Source organism: Schistocerca nitens, chromosome 2 (genome assembly GCF_023898315.1).
Source record: "Schistocerca nitens isolate TAMUIC-IGC-003100 chromosome 2, iqSchNite1.1, whole genome shotgun sequence".
Lineage (NCBI taxonomy): Eukaryota > Metazoa > Arthropoda > Insecta > Orthoptera > Acrididae > Schistocerca > Schistocerca nitens.
Window position 1 is genome coordinate 570,465,704 of NC_064615.1, and position 27,628 is coordinate 570,493,331.

Sequence of the window (27,628 nt, forward strand, 5' to 3'; positions counted from 1 at the left end):
GAGGCACACAGGGCCAACACCCGGCATCATGGTGTGGGGAGCGATCTCCTACACTGGCCGTACACCACTGGTGATCGTCGAGGGGACACTGAATAGTGCACGGTACATCCAAACCGTCATCGAACCCATCGTTCTACCATTCCTAGACCGGCAAGGGAACTTGCTGTTCCAACAGGACAATGCACGTCCGCATGTATCCCGTGCCACCCAACGTGCTCTAGAAGGTGCAAGTCAACTACCCTGGCCAGCAAGATCTCCGGATCTGTCCCCCATTGAGCATGTTTGGGACTGGATGAAGCGTCGTCTCACGCGGTCTGCACGTCCAGCACGAACGCTGGTCCAACTGAGGCGCCAGGTGGAAATGGCATGGCAAGCCGTTCCACAGGACTACATCCAGCATCTCTACGATCGTCTCCATGGGAGAATAGCAGCCTGCATTGCTGCGAAAGGTGGATATACACTGTACTAGTGCCGACATTGTGCATGCTCTGTTGCCTGTGTCTATGTGCCTGTGGTTCTGTCAGTGTGATCATGTGATGTATCTGACCCCAGGAATGTGTCAATAAAGTTTCCCCTTCCTGGGACAATGAATTCACGGTGTTCTTATTTCAATTTCCAGGAGTGTATGTCCTTTCTTCTTGTCAGAATTTTCCGTACATACCTTTCCTCGCCGATTCGGTGGAGAATCTCCTCAGTCCTAAGCTTATCAGTCCACCTATTTGCAACATTCTTTTGTAACACCACATCTCAGATGCTTCGTTTGACTACCACTAACGCTGTGCACCAAAGACACATTCTCAGGAATTTCTTCCTCAAAGTAAGGCCTATTTTGAGACTAGGAGACTTCTCATAGCCAGGAATACCCTTTCTGCCAGTGCTAGCCTGCTTTTGATGTCCTTCTTCCTCCGTCCGTCATTGGTTATTTTGCTGCCTAGGTAGCAGAATTCCTTAAATTCATCTGCTTTGTGATCACTGGCGCGTCGCAAAAGCCGTCAAGCGCCAATGCCACACGGCAACGCACCACAGTCGGGTTGGTTGCCAGCTCAGCCCCTGCGAGTACACGAAGTTTCGACTCCGCCATTTGCACCGCGACCTGCAGAGGGCCTTCACGTACACTGGACGACAGTACAGAGGGCATGTCAATCAGCAGGAGATATCGCTCATATAACGAACCTTCTGCTGCATCCGCCATTGTCGCGGGCAGCCAATCAGAAATAATTATATTTCCGCCGTGCGGATATTTAGGCCAGCGTCCGCGACAATCATGGTAGTTACGACGCAACCAGCCGAGAGAGGAGGCCTGCTCCGGATCCAACATGGCCGCCCGCACTCGCCGTCACCGCCAAGGGACCTCGCAACCGGCTGGCAAGCCTGTTCGTATTCTGTCAGACTCACTTGGCAAGACTATAGAAACTGTGAATTCATACAGACTGTAACTTAAGTGTTAATTTGTTCCAGTGTGCTCCGCTCAAGGAGACCGAGGACTTAAACTTCCTCGTTGTTCTCATTTTGTTACTTCTCATTACCTTCGTCTTCGATTTACTCTCAAGTATATGTTCTATGCTTATTACACTGATCATTCCATTCATCAGACCCTGCAATTGTTTTTCACTTTCACTGAGGATAGCAATGCCTTCAGCGAATCTTACCATTGGTGTCGTTCCACCTTGAATTTTAGTTCCACTCTTTGACCTTTCGTTTATTTCTGTAACTGCTTCTTCGATGAATAAACTGAACATGTGAGCGTGTCGCCAAAATTCTGGAATGCGCTCCGCATCACATAATCGTCGAAGACACATGAATTTAACACTGAACTGAAAGCCCCGACCATTTAGTCGTTCTGGGTGTTGGAACCTGTGGTCTCGTCGGTCGTAGCCCATGAATGATGTAACGTCAGACAGATTCTCTGCCGAAGTGGCCCCCTGACTGACCATAATGTTGAGCTGCTTTTGACATCGTGCAATATTAATGGCCGCCTGTGGAAAAGATTGAAAGCTGTGGCAATATACAGAGTGGTTCTTATTAACTTTCAAAAACACCCGAAGCGACGTAGATGACTCTGAGACAAGTAATTTAATACGCGAGACGTGGGTTTGTAAATACCCTGAGAGTGGGTGACAAATATTGAACATGTGACGCAACCAGATGACTACCTCGTCACACGTGCAGCGGTTGGGTTAGTCAGTACTACGCTCACCGGTACGGGGCAGTGCTACACATCGCTCCGCTAGGCTATTCTGTCTTCTTTCTTGCATTATCCGACGGGTTACGATAGTACTCGCGGTAGTGGCAATACAGGACTAAAAAGGTTTACATTTAAGGATCTTGTAGGCATGCATCTCTCTTATGGTGCTGCCATTTCCTTAGTTCTTGCAGCAAGACGTATTTACGCAAAACGTTTCCCACGGCGTGTTTCACCCTCTAACGCATCATTTGCGACTGTGGATCGTCGGATGCGTGAAAGAGGGAACCTGCGAGAAAGTATACATTGAAGGAAAAAAGGGCAATAAGGGAACGAGACACAGTAGTTTGGAAAGCTGTGTTTTGAAACCAAACGTCATTTACCAAAGAAAACAAAGGTCATTTACTGACAGCGACGCGTTTCCGTACGTTATACTCATTTAGTTGTGATGCAATATGTTACTGTACATTGGTAGAAACCAGCAGAGTTCACGAGACCGGTAAATAAAATAATAAAACTTACCTCAATGTAAACGCGTAAGGGTTCAACGAAATGCAACATAAAATAAAATAAAAATATAAAAAATTCTGCCTGTCAGATGCAAGAATCGAACCCTGAGCTCCACTCGCGCTAGTCGCGCACTTGCGCCCATAGCCGCACCGGCGTGACTTGCGTTGGGATGATGAGGTGTGACAGACCGACAGGCCGAACAGTTGCACCTGCGGAGAGGTATTTCCGACATTTGCGACCACATGTGTCCTATATTAAATCGCTTGTCTCAGCGTTATCTGTGTCGCTACGGGGGTATTTAAACGTCAACAAAAATTACACTGTATTACGCAGTATGTTGACAAATGTGCGGAAATTATATTTTTATTGCGCCTATTGGCTGTAATCAAAACTCTACGATTAACGGCTTATGTCTTTGTCAGTTGAGCCCGCGTGTCCAACAGTTTATTTTGCCCGATTTTCCTGTATCGTGGAAGCAGAACTGTGGAAATGTCATTGAAATTTTCGGAATGCACATTCATTTAAAAGTGTTCGAAGCCTATAGCGCTTTCCCATCCATATGGTTTGTGCCGGCCGGAGTGGCCGAGCGGTTCTAGGCGCTACAGTCTGGAACCGCGCGACCGCTACGGTCGCAGGTTCGAATCCTGCCTCGGGCATGGATGTGTGTGATGTCCTTAGGTTAGTTAGATTTAAGTAGTTCTAGGTTCTAGGGGAATTATGACCTCAGAAGTTAAGTCCCATAGTGCTCAGAGCCATTTGAACCATTTTTTTTACTGTGTGTAAAATCAAATGAGTAATGTAAGCACCAGAAGAAAACCGAGCAACACTATTGTTCAGGAAATAGAGGAAAATGTACTACGAAACAGATAACCTACAATTAGTAAAGGAATCAAGTTTATTGCTGACTGATTCTGGGAAGGGCAACGGAAATTGGAGCTGTAGCTAACGAACCACTGGAGCCAGTACTATAGCACATTTGATTCCATGAACTTTTCGCAACGAAAATAAATCGCTTGCAACTCAAATATAACCACATTCATATATATACATTCTCCTTCTCTTATATAATGGTTGAATCATTCTTAATAGCTATGCACGTTTCCACAAAATCGGGCTTATTGATTTTTGTGATATTGCATTATTGAATGTTAGGTCTTCAAACGAATTTCCTCTAAGTAAATAATGTAAGGCAATTGACAGGTGCTGTGCTGTATTAACAGAACGTTGCAAATGACTGTCCTTTTCCTTAACTATAGATGTAACCAAGTTGCAAAAGTACATTAAGTGAGCGACCAGCCACCCTGAGGAAGTTCCACTAATCATTGGGCTCACTTATCCTCAAATGACGTAGTAAATTTTTATTTGTCAGTCCGGCTCTCCTCTTATACCACTCCTTCTTCTATCTATGCTTCCTCTTTTCTTTGGTTCAGGTGGCTCTGAGCACTATGGGACTTAACTTCTGAGGTCATCAGTCCTCTAGAATTTAGAACTATTTAATCCTAATTAACCAAAGGACATAACACACATCCATGCCCGAGGCAGGATTCGAACCTGCGACCGTAGTGGTGGCGCGGTTCCAGACTGTAGTGCCTAGAACCGCTCGTCCACCCCGGCGGGCCGATCTTTTCTTTCCGCGAGCGTAAAGTAAGCTCAAGAGCCAAATAACTGCTGGCGACAGTATCCACCATGGTTACACCTCCTAGATTTGACATGAACTTCACGCAACATCATTTCACTGTTTGGATCCAAACGTTAATAACTGTGCAATATTACTGCCCAACATTATTGTCAGTCAGGTGGTCGCGAATAGCAGGAATATACACACATTTCTCTGCGCAAGACATATGGTATGTGACTAAAAGACTACGTACACAGCACTGAAAGCCCTTTCTACAGCATGATGAAATAGAAGTACCGACGTCAGCCGCAAGAGGATATTGAAACAGTTCAATGGCGACAAGTGAAGATTTGTATACGACAGAGTCTCGAACCGGATTTCCCACTTCATGCCCTACAGCTTCGGTGTTCTGAGCACGCTTCCCGCCAAACTCAAATTCCTAACGTGTGATACATTACTTGTGTAGCGCCCCCTGACCATTTTCACCATCTGTCGTAGTATCTCGCATGATTTCCACAAAAGGTCGGACCTAGGGTACATCCACACCGAATATATCATGAAATGTCGTCAGAGCGTAGATATTACTATTATATGTGTATGTCCGAAAAAACAGTCACTAATGATTTCCTGTAAAGACAGGCAACACATTAGAACTAAAGAACAGAAGCCACCATGTGTCGCCACTTTTGCATTATTGGAAGATCACAAGTTTAGTAATTCTTTCATAGAGATTTCATATGTATAACATATGCCCTGTCCACCGTTATTGATATTATTCTGAGATGGAAACGTTAGGGAAACAATAAATCTAAAAATTAGTTCATTTTGTATCAAGGCATAGCGCTGTTTTTCCTTCGTTCTCTCGGATCATGAAGGACAATAGCAATGAATACACATTATTACATGGCTTTTGTGGAACGAATAACAAGTGGTGTTAGGATATATTATAACAAAGAAAATTTATACTTAACTACGATTTCTATCAATTGTACAAATGTCATTAAGAGATAATGTACCCGCATGTAATTATCAAAAGGGCAGAGAGTCACGAAAGCGCTTTGCTGATTACCTTGTAACACATCTGAGGCTCGTTGCGGAACGGGTGCGGACTTATAAATTGTTTTCGGAGAAATGTTATTTTACTCTCGGTAAAATACCACACATATTTCAGCTATCGATATCAGCGAAGGAATTCTACCCAAGTTACTAACACTCACCGCTGAGCTTCAAAACTATGCAAGTGGGCTGACTAAGGCATGAGCTTGAATTGCTGTCTTTTAGTTAGTTAGTTTCGTGTTATATGGATAATCTGCACGAAATCGGAAGTAAGCACCAAATACAATATTATTCTTACACCACGTTTTGCCTCATTGAAGACTTTCTTTCTTAAAGATGATTTATCCCCGCACATTATTTCACATGACATTATTTCATGAAAATACGCAAAACATGTCAGCTTCCTAATTGGTCTCTCGCCAAGATTTGCTGTGATTCTAAGTACAAATGTGGCTGAACCAATCTATTTTAGGAGATCCTAAATTAGATTTTTCCAATTTCAATTCTCGTCAGTATGGACACCTAATATGTATTCCACTTATCATTGGTGTAGTACGCCTAGATATGCATAATTGAAAAATTCTGTCTCCTTTCAAAATTGAGTATGAGACCATTAGCAGAAAACCATTCAATAAACATTGTTTACTATTTGTTCTGTTCCTGTATGTATGCTTCGATTGATTACAATGCTAGTGTCACCTGCCAAAAGAACTAATTCTGCTTGTTGTATATCAGACAGAAGAACGTAAACGTATATGATGAACATTAGTGGTCCTAAGACCGAGTCTTGGCGAACCTTCTATTACATTTCTCTCCAGGAAGAATAATGTCCCCGTACTACATTGCTTAAATTTCTAGGTACAACTTCTGCACTGTTTTGATCAGATATGACATTATTCATTGTTTGTCTGTACCATCAATCTCATAAGCATTTTTTTGTAAAACATCAATTTCTCAAGGATAATACTGTGATTTACATTGTAAAATGTCTTAGACAGGTCGCAGGAAATACCAACCGGCGCTATTATTTAATGCTTGTAAAATTTGGGGGATGAACATGTAAAGGGCATTCTCTGTAAAAGCAACTCTTCTAAAATGCAAACTGTGATTTGCTGAGGATATTACTGTTGCTCAGGTGAGATACTGTTTTAGAGTACATCACCTTCTCAAAAATTTTGGAAAACAATTTCAACAATGAAACTGGTCGGTAGGTTTTGAGATTTATTCTATCACCTTCTTGGAAGACGATGTTTGTGGTAGAGAATGCTAGTTAGATGCTTATCGCCTAACACGTTCACACAATTGTTAGCCAAAATATTTCCTCCAGGATTAACAACTACTATGATGGAACAATGGTTTTCTGTGGTCCCTGCCGGTGGCAAGGTGAAGCTTCGAGTCGGTGTCTTATGAGTGCTTAATGATTAAACGGTAGCGCTCTGCTCGTCGAAGAAAAGTATGCACTTACCGGGGCAGTTATAGTTTCTCACATTCGGCCAGTACAGCGCACACTTCACAGAAAGTAGAAGTTTGCTATCTCACGAATACTGTAGGTGACAACGACGCGCAGAGGTCATTAGGTCGATTGAGTGCCTAGTGGAAGAAAGAAGTACCAACTACAGCACAAATGCCAGAACGTGGTTTTCAGACAAACAGGCAGTGATGTAATGCTCTGGCATTCAAAAACTGGCGTCATTTTTATTGATCTGTATAGGGTGAATGGAGATTAATTGGTAAGAGAATGGACTCACATTCGTGAGAGTAGCTTTACATATTCCCTTTCAGTGATGCAGGTTTAGGTTCCCGTAGTTTTCCTAAATCGCTAAAGGCAGCTACTGAAATGATTCCTTTGAGAAGGGGACAGTCAATTTCCTTCAACACACCTCCCCAAATCCGACCTTGTCTTCCAACTATAAATACCGCTTTGTGGACGGGTCGTTATAACCTAATCCTTCTTCCTTATGGGTAGTTATTGGCACAACGAAGTAACTGTGCTATTTCCCACGGGAATCTCGAGTTTGGTCCATGAAAATATGAAAAAATACTTTTTCTGGTAATTGTCGATTCCCTTTCCTTCATGCTTTTGCATCCTGTTACATCACTGTATTATCTACCATATTACGACCCATACAAAGGAAAACCAACCTGAAGATTCAATACTTGTCAGCGTTCTTTTGTGCCAAGTGCGGACCACCTGGGTACAACACGAAGTTGTCCTTCCTATTAGTCTCGAACGTGTAAGAGTCGTTTCAGTAAGATGACGATCAAATTTATTGAGATCTAGGCTGCCACATTCTGAGTGTGAACCTTAACTAAAACATCTACGTGTGTTATCGAGACAGCCGGAAGTTCACGTTTACCAATACTTAATCAATAGCACATATATTTTATGTGCCGGATTGTGTTGTGCCATCTAGTTTTGACCCCTCATCAAGATTATGCAGAATTTGTTGTTTCGCGCACTAATCGTAATGATGTTTGAAAGGGCACGGCCGATTTCCTTCCCAATCCTTCCCTAACCCGAGCTTGCGCTCCGTCTCTAATGACCTCGTTGTCGACGGGACGTTAAACACTAACCACCACCACCACCACCGTAATGGTGTTCTAACGATTGTATCCATTTCTCACGTAGTGGCTATACTATTCATTTCAGAATAATAGGAGCATTGCATACCACAGACCGTCTGCCTTAAATAGTAAAATCTGATATTCTGATAAACAGGTTGCACTGAAGGTGGACATACGAGAAGGCTCAATTTTAACTCTTCCAGAGGTGATGAATCTTGCTATGTTGGAAGCATGATATATGAAGGAAAAGACAAGAAAGGCATAGTAGCGTTAGAAGATTCTATAAAACGAAACAGCCACTAACATCCAAATGTATAAACCTCCATGCTAGAGAAACACTGAAGAAACCTTGTGGTAGGAGGAAATCTTTTTGTGGGTGGGAAACAGGAATAATGGTTAAGACAGCAGTGGAATGACGATGATCCTTTGGAACTTGGTGTTACTTGCAACTCTTAAAGAACCGATGTACTCATAGAATTAGGGATGAAGAATTCTCATAATTCGTTAAAGGGAAGAAATTTCGTCTATGGAACGTAATGAATCGAAAGGGAAGCATAGTTAAAGGGAAGAATTAAAATTGAGCCTTCTCATATGTCCACCTTCAGTCCAACCTGTTTATCAGAATATTAGATTTTACATTCAGAAAGCATGCCTTACTGCTTCAATAATGTATCAATCTGCGTATATTGTTTACTCTATTCTGCTTGCTTCGGATTATGAGGACAGATTATTCTTTTATCCCTGAACTCGAAACAATACTAGCAAATAATGGAACTCATTTTTATTAACCAACGTTGTTAAACTCCTTATTCACATCTGTGAATGCAATTTGAGGTTCCTTTATTTACCCAAATCTACCCTCTATTATTTACTGCTGTGCTAAAATTGATTCTCCAGTGCCCCTGCTTCTTCGATAAAGAACACTTCTGAGTATTTTTATGTATGAGACGGCAGACACTGAGCGGTAATTTTCACATCTATCCACTGTTTCTTTTCCAGAAAAGTAACAACTAGTTACGTAAATTTCAATCATAAACTTGCATAGTTCTTGCTCCCCCCATCGCTCTGATGCATGCACCGCGAAAATGTTCGCTGGTATTTTACCATTACCTGGGCATTCGTTCCATCCGAGTTCCTGCAAAGCATTCTGTTGAGCGACAAATTATGAAGGAAATGGAAGAATAAGGATTTCTAAAATCCGACATTACTGAATCACGTAGAAGTACGAGCAGCTGCCAGCCGGAAAGCGTAAATATTTCGACATCGATACCCGGTCAGGAAGACAGCAAACTCGGCACTCTTGGGTGCAACCGCAAGCGGGCTCAGACGTTGGACGAGCACAGATTAAACTGCCTTCATTACTCTCATAATATTACACTGATGCGCCGAAGAATCTGGTACAGGCGTGTGAATTCAAATACGGAGACATGTAAACAGGCAGAATACGGAGCTGCGGTCGGCAAAGCCTGTATAACACAACAAACGTCCGGTGCATTTGTTAGATCGGTTACTGCTGTAACAACGGCAGCTTATGAAGATTTAAGTAAGTTTGAACGTATGTTACAGTCGGCGCACGAGCGATGGGACGCAGCATCTCCGAGGTAACGATAAAATGGGGATTTTCCCGTACAACCATTTCACAAGTGTCCCGTGAATATCAGGAATCGGTTAAAACGTCCAATCTCCGACATCGCTATGGCCGGGAAAAGATCCTGCAAGAACGGACCCAACGACGACTGAAGAGAATCGTTCAGCGCGAGAGAAGTCAAACCCTTCCGCAAATTGCTGCAGATTTCAATACTGCGCCATCAACAAGTGTCAGCATGTGAGCCAGTCAACGAAAATCATCGATATAGGCTTTCGGAGCCGAAGGACCACTCGCATACCCTTGGATGACTGCACGACACAAAGCTTTACTCCACCCGTGGGCCCTTCAACATTGAACGTCTAATGACTGGAAACATGTTGCCTGCTCGGACGCATGTCTTTTCAAATTGTATCGAGCGGATGGACGTGTACGGGTAGGGAGACAACCTCATGAATCCATTGGCCCTACATGTCAGCAGTGGACTGTTCAAGCTGGTTGGGGCTCTGGAATGGTGTGGGGCGTGTGCAGTTGGAGTGATATGGGACCCCTGATATGTCTAGATACGACACGTACGTAAACATCCCGTCTGATCACCTGCATCCATTTATGTCCACTGCGCATTCCGACCGATTTGGGCAATTCCAGCAGTATAATGCGACGCCCCACACGTCTATAATTGCTACAGAGTGGCTCGAGAAACACTGTTCTCAATTTAAACACTTCCGATATTGTGGATATCTGGGATGGTCTGCAACGTGCTTTTCAGAAGAGATCTCCACCCCTCGTACTCTTACGGATTGATGGACAGCCCTGCAGGATTCACGGTATCAGTTCCCTAAAGCACTACTTCATACATTAGTCGAGTCCCTGCCACGTCGTGTTGTGGTACTTCTACATGCTCGCGAGGGCCCTACACGATATTAGGCCGCTGTACCAGTTTGTTTGACTCTTCAGTTTGTGTAAGAGGCACTAGGTAGCACGCTACATCTCCTAGCAGGAGGTTTGAATAAGCAGTAAAGACACTGTAGTAAATCCTTCAAGCAAATGTAGTGTAACTGAAAACCGTTGGCAACTAGAGAAGAGCAGAACTAATAGGTCGTTAAGAATGACGCCGTAGAGCGAAGCCTCTCCTCGACGACTTAAACGCTCCACTCCTGCTAGCTTAGGGCACTCGATCAGTAAAACTGATGGTGTTCACTGCGTTTGCACTCGTTCCCTGGTTATGGTGTGACCCACTCGCTTATCCTTGTATGAGATTGTTCTAGCGTTGGCCTCACACTTGCAGCCTCATAGGAAGGCCAGGGATCCGTAGCCTTGATAATGATGTCCAGCAACCAGCAATGAAGTTGGGCTGTTGATAATTCGAAACATTTCCAAAAGATATCGATATATACTGGCGATGCTATTGCTCGGTATATCGATACTTAAATAGCAATATCGAGTGCTGACATTTTCATTTTGCTTTTTTTTTTCGCAATCATCGGTAAATATTCGAAGTTGCTCTTTTGAAATTGTAGTAGAACATAATGTTACTTTCACTGTGTTTGAGCTGTCATCCCTGGGGGCTGGCAGTATGAATGAAACAACAAGTTGTCGCAAACGTGAATGTGCATCGTTTTCCTTTCAGTTCTTGCACTAAGGGGGATAGGCAGCCTGCTAGCTTTTTGATGTACAGAATGGCTAACGACAAATCAGTACTTAAATATACACCTCTAATAACGGTAGAATATTTTTCATGTGCCGCCGATAATTTTATAGGCCAGTACTTCGATAATTTTTCCGTCGATATATCGATACACTTTATCGATGTATCCGACGCTCGATGTTTTTAAAAATATCAACAGTCCTATACTGAAGTCAGCCTACCAACCAGCACTGCTGGGTAGTCCTAAGGCCCTACCACCATGGCTCCGACCCAGGGCAGAAGCTGCCCTAAAACTCCAGCGACACACAGGTGTGATTGCCTCTCATGCCGGATGGCCATGTTCAGCATTTAGTGTGACATCGCGGCACCAGACATCGCAGTCCACCTGATGGGCAACACGGACTGTGATCTGAGAGGAACTGGGTACTCCCCGAAACGACGTTTGAATAAAAGAATACGACATGGTCACCACCATCTCCTAGCTGGGCTACCGGCGGAGAGTGCCTACATCGCCAGCGGGGAGCAAACCGCAGCAACAGGGTGTCATCATCGACTTCCGCTCCGAAATGATTCAACGTCCTTGTTAGCTGTAAGTCCACTGGTGGGTTCAGCGGATTCCTCTACGGATTATTTAGTCACCAGCCATCGCAGAAGACACAACAACGACATACATTTGCAGAAATAAATGGAATAATAGCGAATACTGTTTTGTGGCCTCTAACGGTATCACACAGGTCCTCGTTCTGCACCCAGACAAAACAATAGGGGTTTCCATCCTGGCAGTGGGCAAGTCCTACAAATGTTTGGTCAGAAATGCTCCAGCTCAGCACCAGAAGTAGTTGGGGGCAACGATACGGCAGCAGTCACAGAGAGTGAGTGAAAGAAGAAATATTGTAATTTGTTTTCAGAAAAAAATTGTATTCTTTGCTATGTTCAGTTTAGGACTGAAAGACTTTGATGTTATCTTGTTTACACCCAGAAACTCAACAGGTTTATCGCTGTTCAGGGTTAACAGTCAGCAAGAGTATCTTGTTCAGACACTTTGTAATTTAACGGGACATAGTGTATCACGTGACTTTTGTGAGCATGTACTTCATGTAGAAAATACACTGAAGAGCCAAAGAAACTGGTACACCCGCCTAATATCGTGTAGGACCCCCGCGAGCACACATAAGTGCCGCAACATGAAATGGCATGGACTCGACTAATATCTGAAGTAATGCTGGAGGGAATTGACTCCTTGAATCTAGCAGGGCTGTCCATAAAACCGTAAGAGTACGAGAGGGTGGAGATCTCTTCTGAACAATACGTTGCAAGCCATCCCAGATATGCTCAGTAATGTTCATGTCTGGGGAGTTCGGTGGCCAGCGGTAGTGTTTAAAGTCAGAAGAGCGGTCGTGGAGCCACTCTGCAGGAATTATGGACGTGTGGGGTGTCGCATTGTCCCGCTGGAACTGTCCAAGTCCGTTGAATGCACAATGGACGTGAATGGATGCGAGTGATCAGAAAGGACGCTTACGTACGTGTCACGTATCGGAGTCGTATCTTGATGTTTCAGGGGGCCAATAAGACTGCAACTGCATACGCCTCATACCATTCCAGAGCCTCCACCAGCTTGAACAATCCCCAGCTGACATGCACGTCCATGGATTCACGAGATTGTCTCCATACCCGTATACGTCCATCCGCTCTATACAATTAGAAACGAGACTCGACCGACCAGGAAACATGTTTCCAGTTATCAACAGTCCAATGTCGGTGCTGAAGGGCCCAGGCGAGGCGTAAAGCTTTGTATCGTGCAGTCATCAAGAGTACACGAGTGAGCCTTCGGCTCCAAGAGCTCACATCGATGATGTTTCGTTGAATGGTTCGCATGCTAACACTTGTTGATGGTCCAGCATTGAAATCTGCACTTCTGTCACGGTAAACGATTCTCTTCAGTCGTCGTTGGCCCTGTTCTTGCAGGATTTCTTTTCGGCCGCTGCGATGTTGGAGATTTATGTTTTACCGGATTCCTGATATTCACGGTACACTCATGAGTTGGTAGTTTGGAGGAGGAGATCAGACAGTCAGGTCATCGGTCTCATCGGATTAGGGAAGAACGGGAAAGGAAGTCGGCCGTGCCCTTTCAAAGGAACTTTTCCGTCATTTGCCTGGAGCGACTATGGGAAATCACGGAAAACCTAAATCAGGATGGCCGGATGCGGAATTGAACCGTCGTCCTCCCGAATGCGAGTCCAGTGTGTTAGCCACTGCGCAACCTCTCTAGGTACACTCGTGAAATGGCCGTACGGGAAAATCCTCACTTCATCGCTACCTCGGAGATGCTGTGTCGCATCGCTCGTGCACCGACTATAATACGACGTTCAAACTCACGTAAATCTAGATAACCTGCCTTTGTAACAGCAGTAACCGATCTAACAACTGCGCCACACACTTTTTGTCTTATATAGGCGTTGCCGACCGCTGCGCCGCATTCTGCCTGTTTAGATATGTCTGTATCTGAATACGCATACCTACACCAGTTTCTCTTGGCGCTTCAGAGTATGGTCACAAGGCAGATGATTGCGCGGAATGTTGTTGGTAACCGATTAGACATAGGAATTAGATATAGTTGTTCTATTTCTGCAACTGTGGCTTTTAACTTATAGTCGGTTGTAGTAATAGTTTGATTCGTGTTTAAGAGAATTAGGTAAATTGTACGAAATTGCAGAGTCAGCCGTTCTAACGAGGCGATAGACACTCTTTTAGAGTAAGTTTCCAAATACCGAAAGAATAATGAACAACAGCTAAGACATCAGTTTCAAGTTCTGTTGGCTGAACAGGAGTGAAAACCAGGTTTTAATGAAGTTAAAAGTCCTTCAACCGCGAACCTCTTAACTCCCTTTTCCAGGAAAGCAACAGGGGTATTACAGTATTTATAGATAATGTATTTCCCACGGCCGCGTTAAGTAATTGGTCGGATGAAACAAGCTTGCGGATGGCCAAGTTAAGTGTAACATGCGAGGCTAAAACCTTTATCAAGTAACATGACATATTTAATAAAGTACCCACAGTCAGTGAGTCAGAGGAGTGTTTGCGTCGTAGAAAACAGAACAGTGCACTGTTACTTAGGGAAAACTCAGTAATTTAACACAGAAGACGAATGAAATAATGCAGCTATTTTCTTATAGAATACACAATATTAATGTACAGACTCGACGAGCTGACGTACAAGCCAGATGCGGATAGAGTCTTGCTCAAAGAATTGGAAAATAAAGAGCTGGACGTGTTTTTCAGAGGGAACCTCCCACATTTTTCATGACGGATGAATGGAAGTCCCTGAGTATTTAGCTGCAGAACTTTGTGTCGCTACGGATTTACAAGCAGCAGTTACTGCAACTGGAATGCGTAGTAAATGGATGATATTCAGCTCTGGTAAAGAACCGTGCCGTTGAGGTCAGGAGGGGCAGTTAAAAGCGCTGTAACTGCCAGTAGTTTGGACATAGGGCTCCGGGTTTGTGAATCTAGCAAGTAGGACAGGTACAATGCGAAAAAAGTAGTTAAACGTCGACAGTGATGTTACTCCCTTCGGGAAGTGCTCCCAGTCTTTGGCAGAACGGTAAAAACGTACGCAAAGATGGATAGTTGCTTTATAGCCTCGATATATAAGAAGAAGTATACGTTTTTAGTAGATACTGGAGCACACGTACTGGTTGTGACTCTGGACATCGCGGACAAGAGGAGATTGAAAACGCCCAGATACAGATTGCCCACAATAGGAAATAACAAAACAGATTCAGTGAGGACAACACAGCCCAAGTTCCGCATAGAAATCCATTAAATGCGTTCCCAGTTGTGAATACAGACAACCATCAGATGTACAGTGGAATGATGACACTGAAAATATGAGCCGGACCAGGAATCGAACCCGGACTTCCAGCTTATCAAATGGTTCAAATGGCTCTGAGCACTATGGGACTTAACATCTGTGGTCATCAGTCCCCTAGAACTTAAAACTACTTAAACCTAACTAACCTAAGAACATCACACACATCCATGCCCGAGGCAGGATTCGAACCTGCGACAGTAGCAGTCGCGCGGTTCCGGACTGCGCGCCTAGAACCGCTAGACCACCGCGGCCGGCTCCAGCTTATCGGGACCGGTCACCTTACCACTAGGCTATCAGAGCACGACTCACAGTCAAACACAGAATTCCATGTATTGTCAACAGTTTGCCTAAAACTTGAACTCCTACATTTATTACGTGTATTCCCGTACAGGGGATACATTTTAACTGAAAGTCGCTTGCACGGTGACGGCGTATAAATGCTACACTGGTGCGCCTGCGTTTTTCAGAAGAGCGATGCAGAGTTCGTTTAGACATGCATGCATGTTCGAATGAACATTGTGTCGTACTTCTGGAAAAAAAAAAAAAACAGGCACTGCAATGTCGTTCAAATTACATTTCTTCTGGAGTAAACGAAAATGTTGCCATCTCTGGGGCAAGGATTTTCTGTAATGCTCAGATATGACTTTCTGGTTGGTCATAATGCTAATATCGACCTTCGGCAACAGTTGAACGCAATGGAGATTCGTTTTCGATTGATGCAACAGTTACAAATTTTTCTGTGTAACACATTGCGCCCATTGATAAAGTAGTATCAACTAAACTATGTACAGTGACATTAAAAGTTGTTTCGTATGACCGAGTACCAGCAGCTGCAGAAAGTTAATTTGGGTTACGATAGACGTAGATGATTCACAACAAGCTTGATGTTTAATAGAACCTCTCTTGAGTAGTGACATTTTGCTGATTAGTGTTGCTTTAACGAAGAAGTACAGTACATGCTATGGCAATAAACAGCCAGCTTACAGTGCCAGTAGTCCTGGATGATTTCGGAATGAAAGAAGTAAGTCCTCTGAACTGGTTAATAGAAGCTACACTACAGGTACTCAGTGAAACAGATGTAGAGCATATTTCAAGAAAACTGTCAGCACGTAAGCGTTACAGTGCCAATTACATCCATAACACAGTATCCTATTCCTGTGGGTAGTCATGCACCAGTGCACTGCAAGCATTATAGGCAAGAAAAGCATATCCACCCATTAATGGAACAGTTCTTAGATCAACAACCTAAAGAAGGCAAAACCGAACTCAGAGACCGTCCTTCGTAAGCAAGTATAGCAATCGTGCCAAAAATGTCACCTGACAGAACAATAAAATATAAATTCTTTTGTGATTATAGGCTTTTAAAATGTGCAGTAACCAACGTACGTCCAATTCCAAATATAACTGAAAGTTTGAATAACCTGGGACAGTACAAACTATTTTCTACGATAGATTTAACGAGCGGGAATCACGAGATTGAAGTGTGTGCGGAAGATAGTCCGAAAACAGCTTTTGCAACATAATTCCGTCACTGTCACTATCGTAGAATGCTTTTCGGGTTAATAAAAGCGACTGCAATATGTCAACACTTGTTAAATGGAGTCCTTTGAGGGTTAAAATCGAAAAAATACATGGTCTATTTGTATGACATCATTTTTTCAAAACATCTGGATGAACACGCAGAGTGCCTAAGCCAAATATTTGACAGATCGAAAACAGCTCTCATATTAAGCATTGACAATTGCAATTTTATACAGACTCTAATTATTTCTGTTTTGAGTCATCAATTTTCTGAATCGTTTGATGCAGCCTCCCACTGTGGCAAACATTTTCATTTTAGAGTAGCACTTGAAACCTACAACCTCAGTTATGTGCTGAATGTATTCCTATCTCTGTCTTCCTCTACAAATCTTGCCGTATACAGCTCCCTCTAGTGCCATGTCTTGACAGGTGTCCTACCATCCCGTCCCTTCTTCTTGTCACTGTTTCCCATACATTCCTTTCCTCGCCGATTCTGTGGAGAATCTCCTCTTTGCGTACCTATCAATCCACCAAATTTTCAACAATCCTCTGTACCACCACATCTCAAATGATTCGATTCTCTTTTGTTCCGGTTCTCCCGCAGGCCATGTTTCACTGCTGTACAATGCTGTGTTCCAGACGTACATTCCTTGAAATTCCTTCTTCAATTTAAGACCTATTTTTGATAGTAGTAGATTTCTCTAGGCCAGGACTGTACTTCTTTCCAGTATTAGTCAACTTTGTGTGTCCTCCTTACTCTATCCATCGTCAGTTATTTTGCTGCTTAGCCCGCACATTTTCTTAACTTCATCTACTTCGTGATCACCAGTCCTGATGTTGAATTTCTCAATTCTGCTATTTATCACTACTCTCGTCTTTCTTTGATTTACTCTGTCATATTCTGAACTCATTACACCGTTTATTCCTTTCAGCATATCCTGCAGTTCTTGTTAACTGCAATTTCATCAGGCAATCTTATCACTGATATCTTTCCGCCTTGTAATTTAATTCCACTCTTGAACCTGTCCATTATTGACATCATGTTTTACCGAAATTGAGACTGAACAGTAACGATAAGGACTGCATCCCTGCCTTATACCCTTTTTAATCCTAGCACTTCTTGCTGGTCTTCCACTCTTATTGTTCCTTCTTGGCTCTTGTGAATATTGTATATTAGCTGTTTCCCTCAGATTTTCGACATTTCGTACCATTAGATACAGTCGAAAACTTTTTGCATGTCGACAGATCCTAAGTACGTGTCTTGATTTTTCCTTACTCTTGCTTCCATTATCAATCGCAACGCCACAATTGCCGTTCTGATGCCTTCAGCTTTCCTAAAGCCAAGCTGATCGTCGTCTGAAGCATCCACAGATTTATTTTCCGTTCTTCTGTGCATTATTCTTGTCAACATCTTGGATGAATGAGACATCTTTCCCAAAGTCAGATGGTATGTCGCCAGACGTAAACATTCTACACATCAACGCGAACAGTGTTTTCTTTTTTTTTTTTTTTTTGACCCATCGCCCACGATTTTAGAAATTCTGATGGAATGTTATCCATCCCTTCTGCCTTATTTAATCTGAAATCTTCCAAAGTTCTTTGAAAGTCTGATTCCAACACTAGATAGGCTATTCCTCTATATCGATTCCTGTCTCTACTTCTAACACATCACAGACAAGTCTTCTCCCCCATAGAGGCCTTCAATGTACTCTTTCCACCTATCCGCTGTCTTCTCTGCGTGTAACAGCGAAATTGCTATTGCACTCTTAATGTTACCACCCTTGTTTTTAATTTCAAAGGTTGTTTGGCTTTTCTGTAGGCTGAGCCAGTTCTTTCCTTTTGACGTTTTTCATGCAGCCATTTCGTCTTAGCTTCCCTGCGCTTCTGACATATTTCATTCCTAAGGGACTTTTATTTCTCTCCTCCCTCCGGAGGTTCGAGTCCTCCCTCGGGCATGGGTGTGTGTGTTGTTCTTAGCCTACGTTAGTTTAAGTAGTGTGTAGGACCAGGGACCGATGACCTCAGCAGTTTGGTATCTTAGAAATTCACACACATTTGAACTTTTTTTTTTTTTGTATTTCTGTATTCCAGAATTTCCCTGACCATTTTCGTAATTGCTTCTTTCATCGTTCAACTGAAATTGTTTTTGGAGTCGTATTACATGGCATCAAGCTTAGTAATGGGCTCAGTTCAAATCAAGTAAGTCAAGAGTTATACTTTGGGAATAAGATCGGGTGATTCAGAAGACAAATCGAAGTGCAAAAGGTTGCCTGAATATTTGTCAGAATAGGAAAGTTCGCGATCAGCCATCTGAATCCGGCTGTAGTCATGCTGGAAAACAGATATGCCCACAGCATAGTCATCTTGAAGAAGTAGAGGAAAGGTAATACTTGGTAACCGAGATTGTTGAAATGAAAGAGTGGATTCGAGTCGAGGTACAAAAAGCACTACCAAAACGTCACAGAATCATCCCCGGCCTCAACTGCACCTTACACGCACTTTTAAATGCAGCACTGGGCCGACAAACACTCGACTCCTATCGCCATTTCAAGAAGAGGCAAAACTGCGACTCCTCTGACCACGCCACACGCCTCGAGTCAGCAACTGAGCATTACCTACTTTATTTGGCCCATTTAAGACAGAGCGATTTGTGCTGCTGTTAGTAATGCCCTAAGCGAGGTATCCTGTCGTACTGCATGCACCTTCCTTCGTATTGTTTGTTCGGAAATCTGAGATGAACGTTCACCCCCTGGCAACAGCAATTCCTGTTTGGCGCGAAATCGATAGTCATTAACATGGCGTGACACTCATCTCTGGTCACTGTAGGTTAAGATCTTTTTATAGCCCCCGTCCTGACGCCTCGTTACCTACATGTGTACGAGTAGCACACCATTCCTTCGAGGCAAGATGGACAGCCTGTGCTGATGCAGAAACAGGTCAGAATGTACCATACTTACCCGATTATAATACGTACTTTTTTATCATATTCAGTATTCAAGATAGGGGTGCGCATAAGATTCGGCGATGCATTATATTCGAGTACAAACCTGAATCCGTCTTTAATCGGCAACATTACTGAAATGTAGGTATTGTTCTCTACGTCACATTGCTGTAATTCTCAACCTCGTTACATTATTGTTGCCCTATTACTGCGTAGTGTGTTTGAATTAGGTAATGGAGAAATGAAAGGCAAGTAGAGAAGATCATCCTATGATGCTACTTGCCTAAAGCAATTCTTTATGCTGAAAAATACGGTAACAAGACTGCGGTGCGAGTGTTCAGTGTAGCTGAAACTAACGTTCGCCTACGGTTCAAACAGAAATTGGCGTTATTTCGAACTAACCCTAGTAGAGAGAGAAAAAAAAATCCTGATGTTGAAGTAAAAGTTTTGGGCTTCTTCCGTGAAAAGAGGAAGAATGAGCAACCTCTGACAACTGACACCATAAGAAACAAAATAAAAGAGGTGGCGGCAGTTCTTAGAATACCGAGACACGAGCTTAAGGCTAGCTGTAGATGAGTTATTCGCTTTACGAGACGGGTGGGCTTATCTCTACGTCGCCGTACAAAACAATGTCAAAAGCTTCCACGCGACTTTGAGAAAAAACTTCAAGAGCATCAGCGATGTATCAACACACTTCGGAAACAGAAATTGTTCGATGCGCCAAGTAGGCAACGCTGATGAGATGCCAATTTCTATTGATCACGTAATTGCACGACTAATGAGAAGGTGAAAAAAGGAAGTTACCATCAAAACACCAGTGTATAAAAGACAGCGCGTAACTGGCAATTACAGCAATCGGGCGCAAACTTCCCTCTTTCTTAATCATAAAGCGGAGAGCAAGCCACAAAACCCCTAAAAATGAAAAAAAAATTATTCCCTGATTCCTGGTCCGAAATCAGAAGAAGGCATGGGCGACCAAGTTTAAGGTTTGACTGGCTCCGTCACGAATAGGAATTCCTTCCTGGTGGGCTTCCCAAACTACCATTAATGCTTTGTCTAGCTGTGTTTCATGATCATCTCTGTGACGATGAAGAAAGAAGATACGCAGCCTAGCCAGTGACCTTGTTATTATTTCTGGAGGAATGACTTCTGTTTTGCACCCTCTGGTCGTTAGTATAAATACATCTTTCATAGGTTGCGTTCAGGAACAGTAGGAAAAATGATTTTGCTAAGCAAATGTGAACTGACTCCGACAGGAAAAATTAACCGTCTGCATCACAAATTATTGCACACTGCGTTTAGGATGACTGCAAAAGCATCGAAACAATAATTATTTTAAAATCATTGATATATACGTTCATTGGTGTGTAAAATAAATTTAACCTATGACTATTCCCGGCCGGGTTGGGGATTCTCTCCGCAAGGGGACTCGGTGTTTGTGTTGTCCTCCTCATCTCATCATCATTCAGTAAAATGGCAGGACTGGGCAGTATAGAGATTGGGAATTTTTGCGGGCGCTAGTGATCACACCGCTGAGTGCCCCCCAAAAACCAAAACCATCATCAAACTACGGTGGTACGCTCACAAACTGTTTTATGGTTTTCATTTTTAAAATTGCTGTTCCCATTACGTTTGTTGGAACATTACATTCGAGTAAATTCGGTAAGGAGGCGTGAACAGTGTCGTATCTTGAGTAATCACTGCGTTGTAGCGTACCCACATGTGACAGCGTTATCAGCACCTGATAGAGTTTGAAAGAGGCCTCATTGTGGGTCCCGGTTTGTCCAGCTGAAGGAATCGTGGATAACCAGACTTGTGGAGCATGCCACTGCAACAATGGCCCGATGTCGGACTCAGCGGAACCTGAAGCCAGACATATTGGTCGTCTAGCTCTCGGTAGACCATGTCTGAGCAGCACAACGGAGGATGACCATATTGTGCACCCAGCACATGTTAACTCATTCAGATCTGCACCTGCCGTCCGAGAACACGAAATGGATTCTATGAAACATTCTGTGTTATCCCGCACCATTGGTCGCAGACTAGCAGCACCAGGATTAGGGCATTAGCGTCCTACCACTAGTAGGTGGCGACCTGTTTTCATCAATGAAAGATAATTGTGAACTATCACAAGTGACCATCATCGTCGAGTATGGCAGCGACCTGGGGAGAGTTCTCATTTTTCCGATGTTTCGGAGAGGCAAAGAGGTGTCACTCCCGGGATCATGGTGTGGGGAATATCGGGTATAATTTCAGGTCACGACTCGTAGCGATTAGGGAACTCTGACGCACAACGATAGACCACAAGCATGCTGCAGGCTCGTCAGTTTTCTACCTTCTATGCAACAATGCCGTAGTGCCTTTTTTATCACTACAGCGCTCTGAACAGGTGCACGCGTGTCTATAAACTTTCCGCGTGATGTTGAGATACTCCCGTGGCCAACAGGAACACAAATCTCTCCCCTATAGAACATGTCTGGTACCAGCTATGACGTCAGCTCCTTTCCAGTGTCAGTATGCGGAATGTGAAGGACAGTTTACAAGATTTGTGGACCATTTAGCCTCTGAACGGGATACAAGGACTTTATGGCACTCTTCTCAACTGCATCACTGCATGCATCCACGCCAGGGGCGGTGAAACGTCTTTATAAGTGGGCTCGTACTGCAATTTTCAATGTAAATCTGACTCAAGTTTTTGATCACTGAAATAAAGTCACGCAGCCTCTCAAGCCATGAAGCTTCATTTCGTTGCATCCTCCCCTCATGGGCGCTTCACCTTTTTTTTGAAGGCTGTGTATTTTATTCAGTAAGCTTATAATTTACCTTTTGATTTAGTTCTCTTTATTGGAAATGTTGCTTGTCACTGACTTGCTGCGTTTTTCATGGAGTTCCAGTCTGTTAGTCAAAAGAAGTGAGCAACAGTTTGGTGACTCACCCAGTGAAGAAGAGAAGGTCCTCCTCTGGTCTGCGGTGAGCGACAGCTTCCAGGAGCGCTTGAAGGCTCGCAGGCCGCGCCGGGCCGGCGTCAGGAAGGGCGCCGTCGAGATGGTGTACAGCACCGGGTTGACCGCCGCGTTCAGCGGCAGCACGAACACCGCCACCCAGGCGAACACCTGCCGCCCCCACCACACACCTCACTCAACCACGACCCAGCACTGGAAAACCTCAACATCCTGGTACACACTCCTCACCCCTAGAGCTTATTTTGTGTAATATATTCTTTGCGGGACATCCACAACTGTTTCTAATTTTTTTCTTGACGAATAAATCTACTCCGATTGTACTTGACAGATCCGTTATTTAGATAAAATCGAACACACGAACTGGATTTCCGGATGTAAATCCTGCCGTCAGGCGGTACAAAAAAACAAAGAAAACTAAGAGGGATCCTTCATAAAATCAGTTAACCATTAAAAGGACCCATACAGATGTGAACATCTGGTAAAATCCTGATTTCGTACGAGAAAGTAGTATCAGTCATGTGAAAAATCCAGGAAATTTATAGAGTAGCATGCGAGATCGCGTACGAGTGAGGCATGAAGAAGTTCTCTGAGTCAACAAGTATCTTATCGGGTGAACGGAGCCTAGCTGAAAAAAAACCATGTATGTAACATCAAATAGGCACTCTTACCAACCTAATGTAACATACGAACCAACTGTGAACAACTAGACATGCCGTATGGGCTTAAGAAATTAAAATTAATCCATAAAAGTCGTAGAATGCCAATTTGTCAAGCTCAAAAGTACATTGAAGCGCCCAAGAAACTGGTATAGGCATCCGTATTCAAATACCGAGATATGTAAACAGGCAGAATACGGCGTTGAGGTCGGGAATTCCTATATAAGACAAAAAGTGTCTGTCGCAGTTGTTAGATAGGTTACTCCTGCTACAGTGGAGGATTATCAACAGTTAACTGAGTTTGAACGTGGTGTTATATCCGGCGCACGAGCGATGGGACACAGCATCTCAGAGGTTGCGATCAAGTGGTGATTTTCCCGTACGACCATATCACGAGTGGCCGTGAATATCAGAAATCCGATAAAACATCAATATCTGACATCGATGCGGCCGGAAAATGGTCTTGCAAGAACAGGGCCAACGACGACCGAAGAGCATCGTTCAGCGTGACAGAAGGGCTACCCCTCCGCAGATTGCTGCACATTTCAATGCTGGACCATCAGCAAGTGTCAGCTTGCGAACCATTCATCGAAACGTCATCGATATGTGCTCTCGGAGCTGAAGGCCCAGTCGTGTACTCTTGATGACTGCTTTACGCGTCGCCTGGGTCCATCAAAACCGACGTCAGACTGTTGATGGGTCAAATGGCTCTGAGCACTATGCGACTTAACTTCTAAGGTCATCAGTCGCCTAGAACTTAGATCTAATTAAACCCAACTATCCTAAGGACATCACACACATCCATGCCTGAGGAAAGATTGGAACCTGCGACCGTAGCGGTCACTCGGGTCCAGAACCGCACGGAGCCTGTTGATGACTGGAAACATTTTGCCTGGTCGGACGAGCCTCGTTTCAAATTGTATCGAGCGGATGGACGTATCGGGTATGAAGACAACCTCATGGATCCATAGACCCTGCATGTCAGCAGCGGACTGTTCAAACTGGTGCCGAGGTTCTGTAATAGTGTGGGATGTGTATAGCTGGAGTGATATACGTCTAGATACGGCTCTGACAGGTGAGACATATGTAAGCATCCTGTCTGATCACATGCATCCGTCCATGTACATTGTGCAGTCAGACGACCTTGGACAATTCCAGCAGGACAATGTGACACCCAACACGTCCGGAATTGCTACAGAGTGGCTCCAGTAACACTGCTGGCCACCAAACTCCCCAGAAAGAATATTATTGACCACATCTGGGATGCCTTGCAACGTGCTGTTCAGAAGAGATCTCAAACCCTTCGTACTCTTACGGATTCATGGACAGCCCTACAGGTTCCTACACGATATTAGACAGTTGTAATACTTTCTTTGCCTCTTCAGTGCAGCTTCCCTTGTAAGTGCCCACCGTGCCGCATGTCGTGGAGGTCCAGCAAGACTAGTCAACAAAATGCCGAGGGAAGCGCAGTGAGACGCCTTGTTCACACATACGTCGAAGAGTGGGCGACATTGGAACTAATACCGAGGGTGGAAGGATCCACCGAATAAATCATAGCTAACAACACAGCCGCAATCCGACGTTTACTCCCAGACGCCAGCCACAGCTGATATCGCTAAAACCACATTACTTATGCATGGTACCAGACAATATAGGCGTAGTGCAGCGCGAACAACAATAGCAAGGCATGCGATGTATAACGCAAGAGTCAAGAAATAAAAATAATAAAAAGGGTTAAAGAAATCGTCAAGAAATAAAATTATTAAAACTGTATTACGAAATATAAAATTAATAAAACTACAGTACAGAATTAAAAGGGTCCAAATTATACATAATAGTGCAAGAAATGGCAATATACAGAGAACGTCAATTAAGACTGCAAGCTTAAGGAGTCATAATAGTGTTAAAGAAGGTAATAGGGTAACATTCACAATGAGGTCGAATAAAACATCCAATAACGGAGAAGAAAGCGTGATTAGTAAACTCCAAAAGATACTAAATGTACATATAGCTGCAGAGGTACTAAGCTGAGGAACAATATATTACCTAAAAAACATTAAAAGAACACTTGGTCCTACGTTTGAAAACACGTCAACTGTTTGGTTTGGTTTGGTGATCGTCTTTCATCTGTAATATCACCAACATTGAGGGACAAACGGAGGCCGTTTGGGGAAGGAGTAAAGTGAAGAGTGGGGGAGGTGGGCACATTGAGGAATTAACGCAATCTGTCTAGTTCTTTGTTAGTAATATCTTTGTACTTCATTTTACTGTTTCAGTGTATAAGGTAACTCTGCTGAGTTTCATTTCTGTACCCAACTCATAATTCCAATAACAAACCTATTCTCGCAATTCTACCTTTCAAGTGGGTTAATGGCTTCTAATTTTATGATTTGATGAAACATACGCTAATAGCAATTGAATGTTATCGTTCCCGTGCTACATTATTTAGTCACTGATTTATTTATTTTACATAACTGATGTTAAACAATAAGTCGACAGGCAAAATTTAGGAGATATTCGTTGCGTTCGTAAGAAGATGCATAAACATACAACTCCCACCGTCATGTCTTAACGGAAGGTCTTGTCGAGAACCCGAAAAAATTGTAGTCATACGCAAAGTCACTAAGCGGGTCGAAGGCTTCGAACCAGTCACTCGTTGCCCAGCCTGGTAAGCTAATAGAAGACAGAAAAAGAAAAAAAACACACAAGTTCTTATTTCCCGTTTAAGATATCATTCATACAAGAGGACCGTAAAAACATACCGTCGTTTGACTATCGCACAGACCTCGCGCGGAGGACACATAAGAAATAGGAACCTCTGGCGTAGAGAAGCATCACAAAGGGTTGAAAACAAATAAGTCTTAATGGAATCCCAATTCCGTTTTATATAGAGGGCAATATCGGCACTGGTCCCTTACTTAGGCTGCATTTATCGCGATTCTCTCATCCAGGGCAAAGTCTTAAGCAACTAGAAAAGAGCGCCGGTAGCTCCTGTATATAAGAAAGGTAAACGAACAGATCCGCCTAACTACAGACCAGTATGTTTAACAGCGGGTTGCTGCAGACTTCTTCAAAACATTCTGAGTTCAAACACAACAAATTCCCTTGAGCTCTGTCCACAAATCAGCACGGAATCAGAAAGCAGTGCTCATGTGAAACTCAGCTTGTTCTTTTCTCGCATGATGTCCTACATACCACGGTTAGAGGGCAAAAGATGGATTTCGTGTTTCTATATTTCCGGAAGCGCTTTACACGGTGTCTCACAGCAAACTGTTGAGCAAGGTCCGAGCATGCAGAACAGTTTCCCAAGTACATGATTGGGTCGAAGAATTTTCAAGTACAAGAACCCAGCACGTTGTCTTCGACGGCGAATGTTCACCAAAGACAAGGGTATCGTCAGGAATGTCCCATAAATGTGTGTCAGGATCGCTCTTGTTCCCTGTATACATAAAAGATCTGGCGGACTGCGTGAACACCAATTTACGGATGTTTTCTGACGAAGCCGTCGTTTACGGCAAGGTGTCGTGCTTGAGTGACTGTAGAGGGATACAAGACGACTTAAATGGAATTTCTAGTTGTGATGAATTGCACGCTGCTGTAAAGGTAGAAAAATGTAAGTTAATGCAAAAAAATGGTTCAAATGGCTCTGAGCACTATGGGACTCAACTGCTGTGGTCATAAGTCCCCTAGAACTTAGAACTAATTAAACCTAACTAACCTAAGGACATCACACACATCCATGCCCGAGGCAGGATTCGAACCTGCGACCGTAGCAGTCGCACGGTTCCGGACTGCGCGCCTAGAACCGCGAGACCACCGCGGCCGGCAAGTTAATGCAAATGAGTAGGAATAACTATACTGTAATGTTCGAACAGAGCATTAACAATGTGGAGCTTGAAGCAGTCTGGGGGTGACGCAAAGCGATGTTAAATGGAATGAGCATGTCAAGCTGATAGACTTGAAGGTGAATGCTCGACTTCGTTTTGTGGGGAGATTGAAGGGAATGTGTAGCTCATCTGTAAAGGAGACGGCGTATGCAACGCTAGTGCGACTCATTATTGAATGCTCCTTGACTGTTTGGGATTCCCACCAAGTTAGACTAAAGGAGAACATAGAAGCAATTCAGTGGCATGCTTCTAGATTTGTTACCAGAAGGTTTGATCAACACGCAAGTATTACGAAGACGCTGCGTGAGCTCATATGGGAATCTCTGGAGGTAAGACAACAGTCTTTTCGCGAGGAGCTATTGAGGAAGTTTGGAGAGCCATCAGTTGAGGCTGACTGCAGGTCTTCTGCGGCCAATGTACATTTCGCGTGGAGTCCGCAAAAGTAAAACCAGAGAAATTATGGCTCGTACGGAGTCTTACAGATAGTCGTTTTTTCATCGCTCTGTTCGCGTGTGGAATAGGAAGGGAAGTGTCTAGTAGCGGTACAGGGTCTCCCCGGTGTTCATCACACGGTGGCTTACGCAATATGTATGTAGGTGTAGATGTAGGTGTACATGGACTTCAA

The 27,628-nt window shown here is 43.6% G+C and overlaps 1 protein-coding gene across 1 annotated transcript in view; it reads right to left on the reverse strand.

The window, feature by feature from the left end:
* The window catches only part of LOC126235164 (G-protein coupled receptor GRL101-like), a 412,667-nt gene that overhangs the window by 21,525 nt on the left and 363,514 nt on the right, over positions 1–27,628 (reverse strand). The window contains exon 25 of the mRNA XM_049943896.1: positions 22,433–22,610. Coding sequence (XP_049799853.1) covers positions 22,433–22,610 — 178 coding nt within the window. The remainder of the gene's footprint in view (positions 1–22,432; positions 22,611–27,628) is intronic.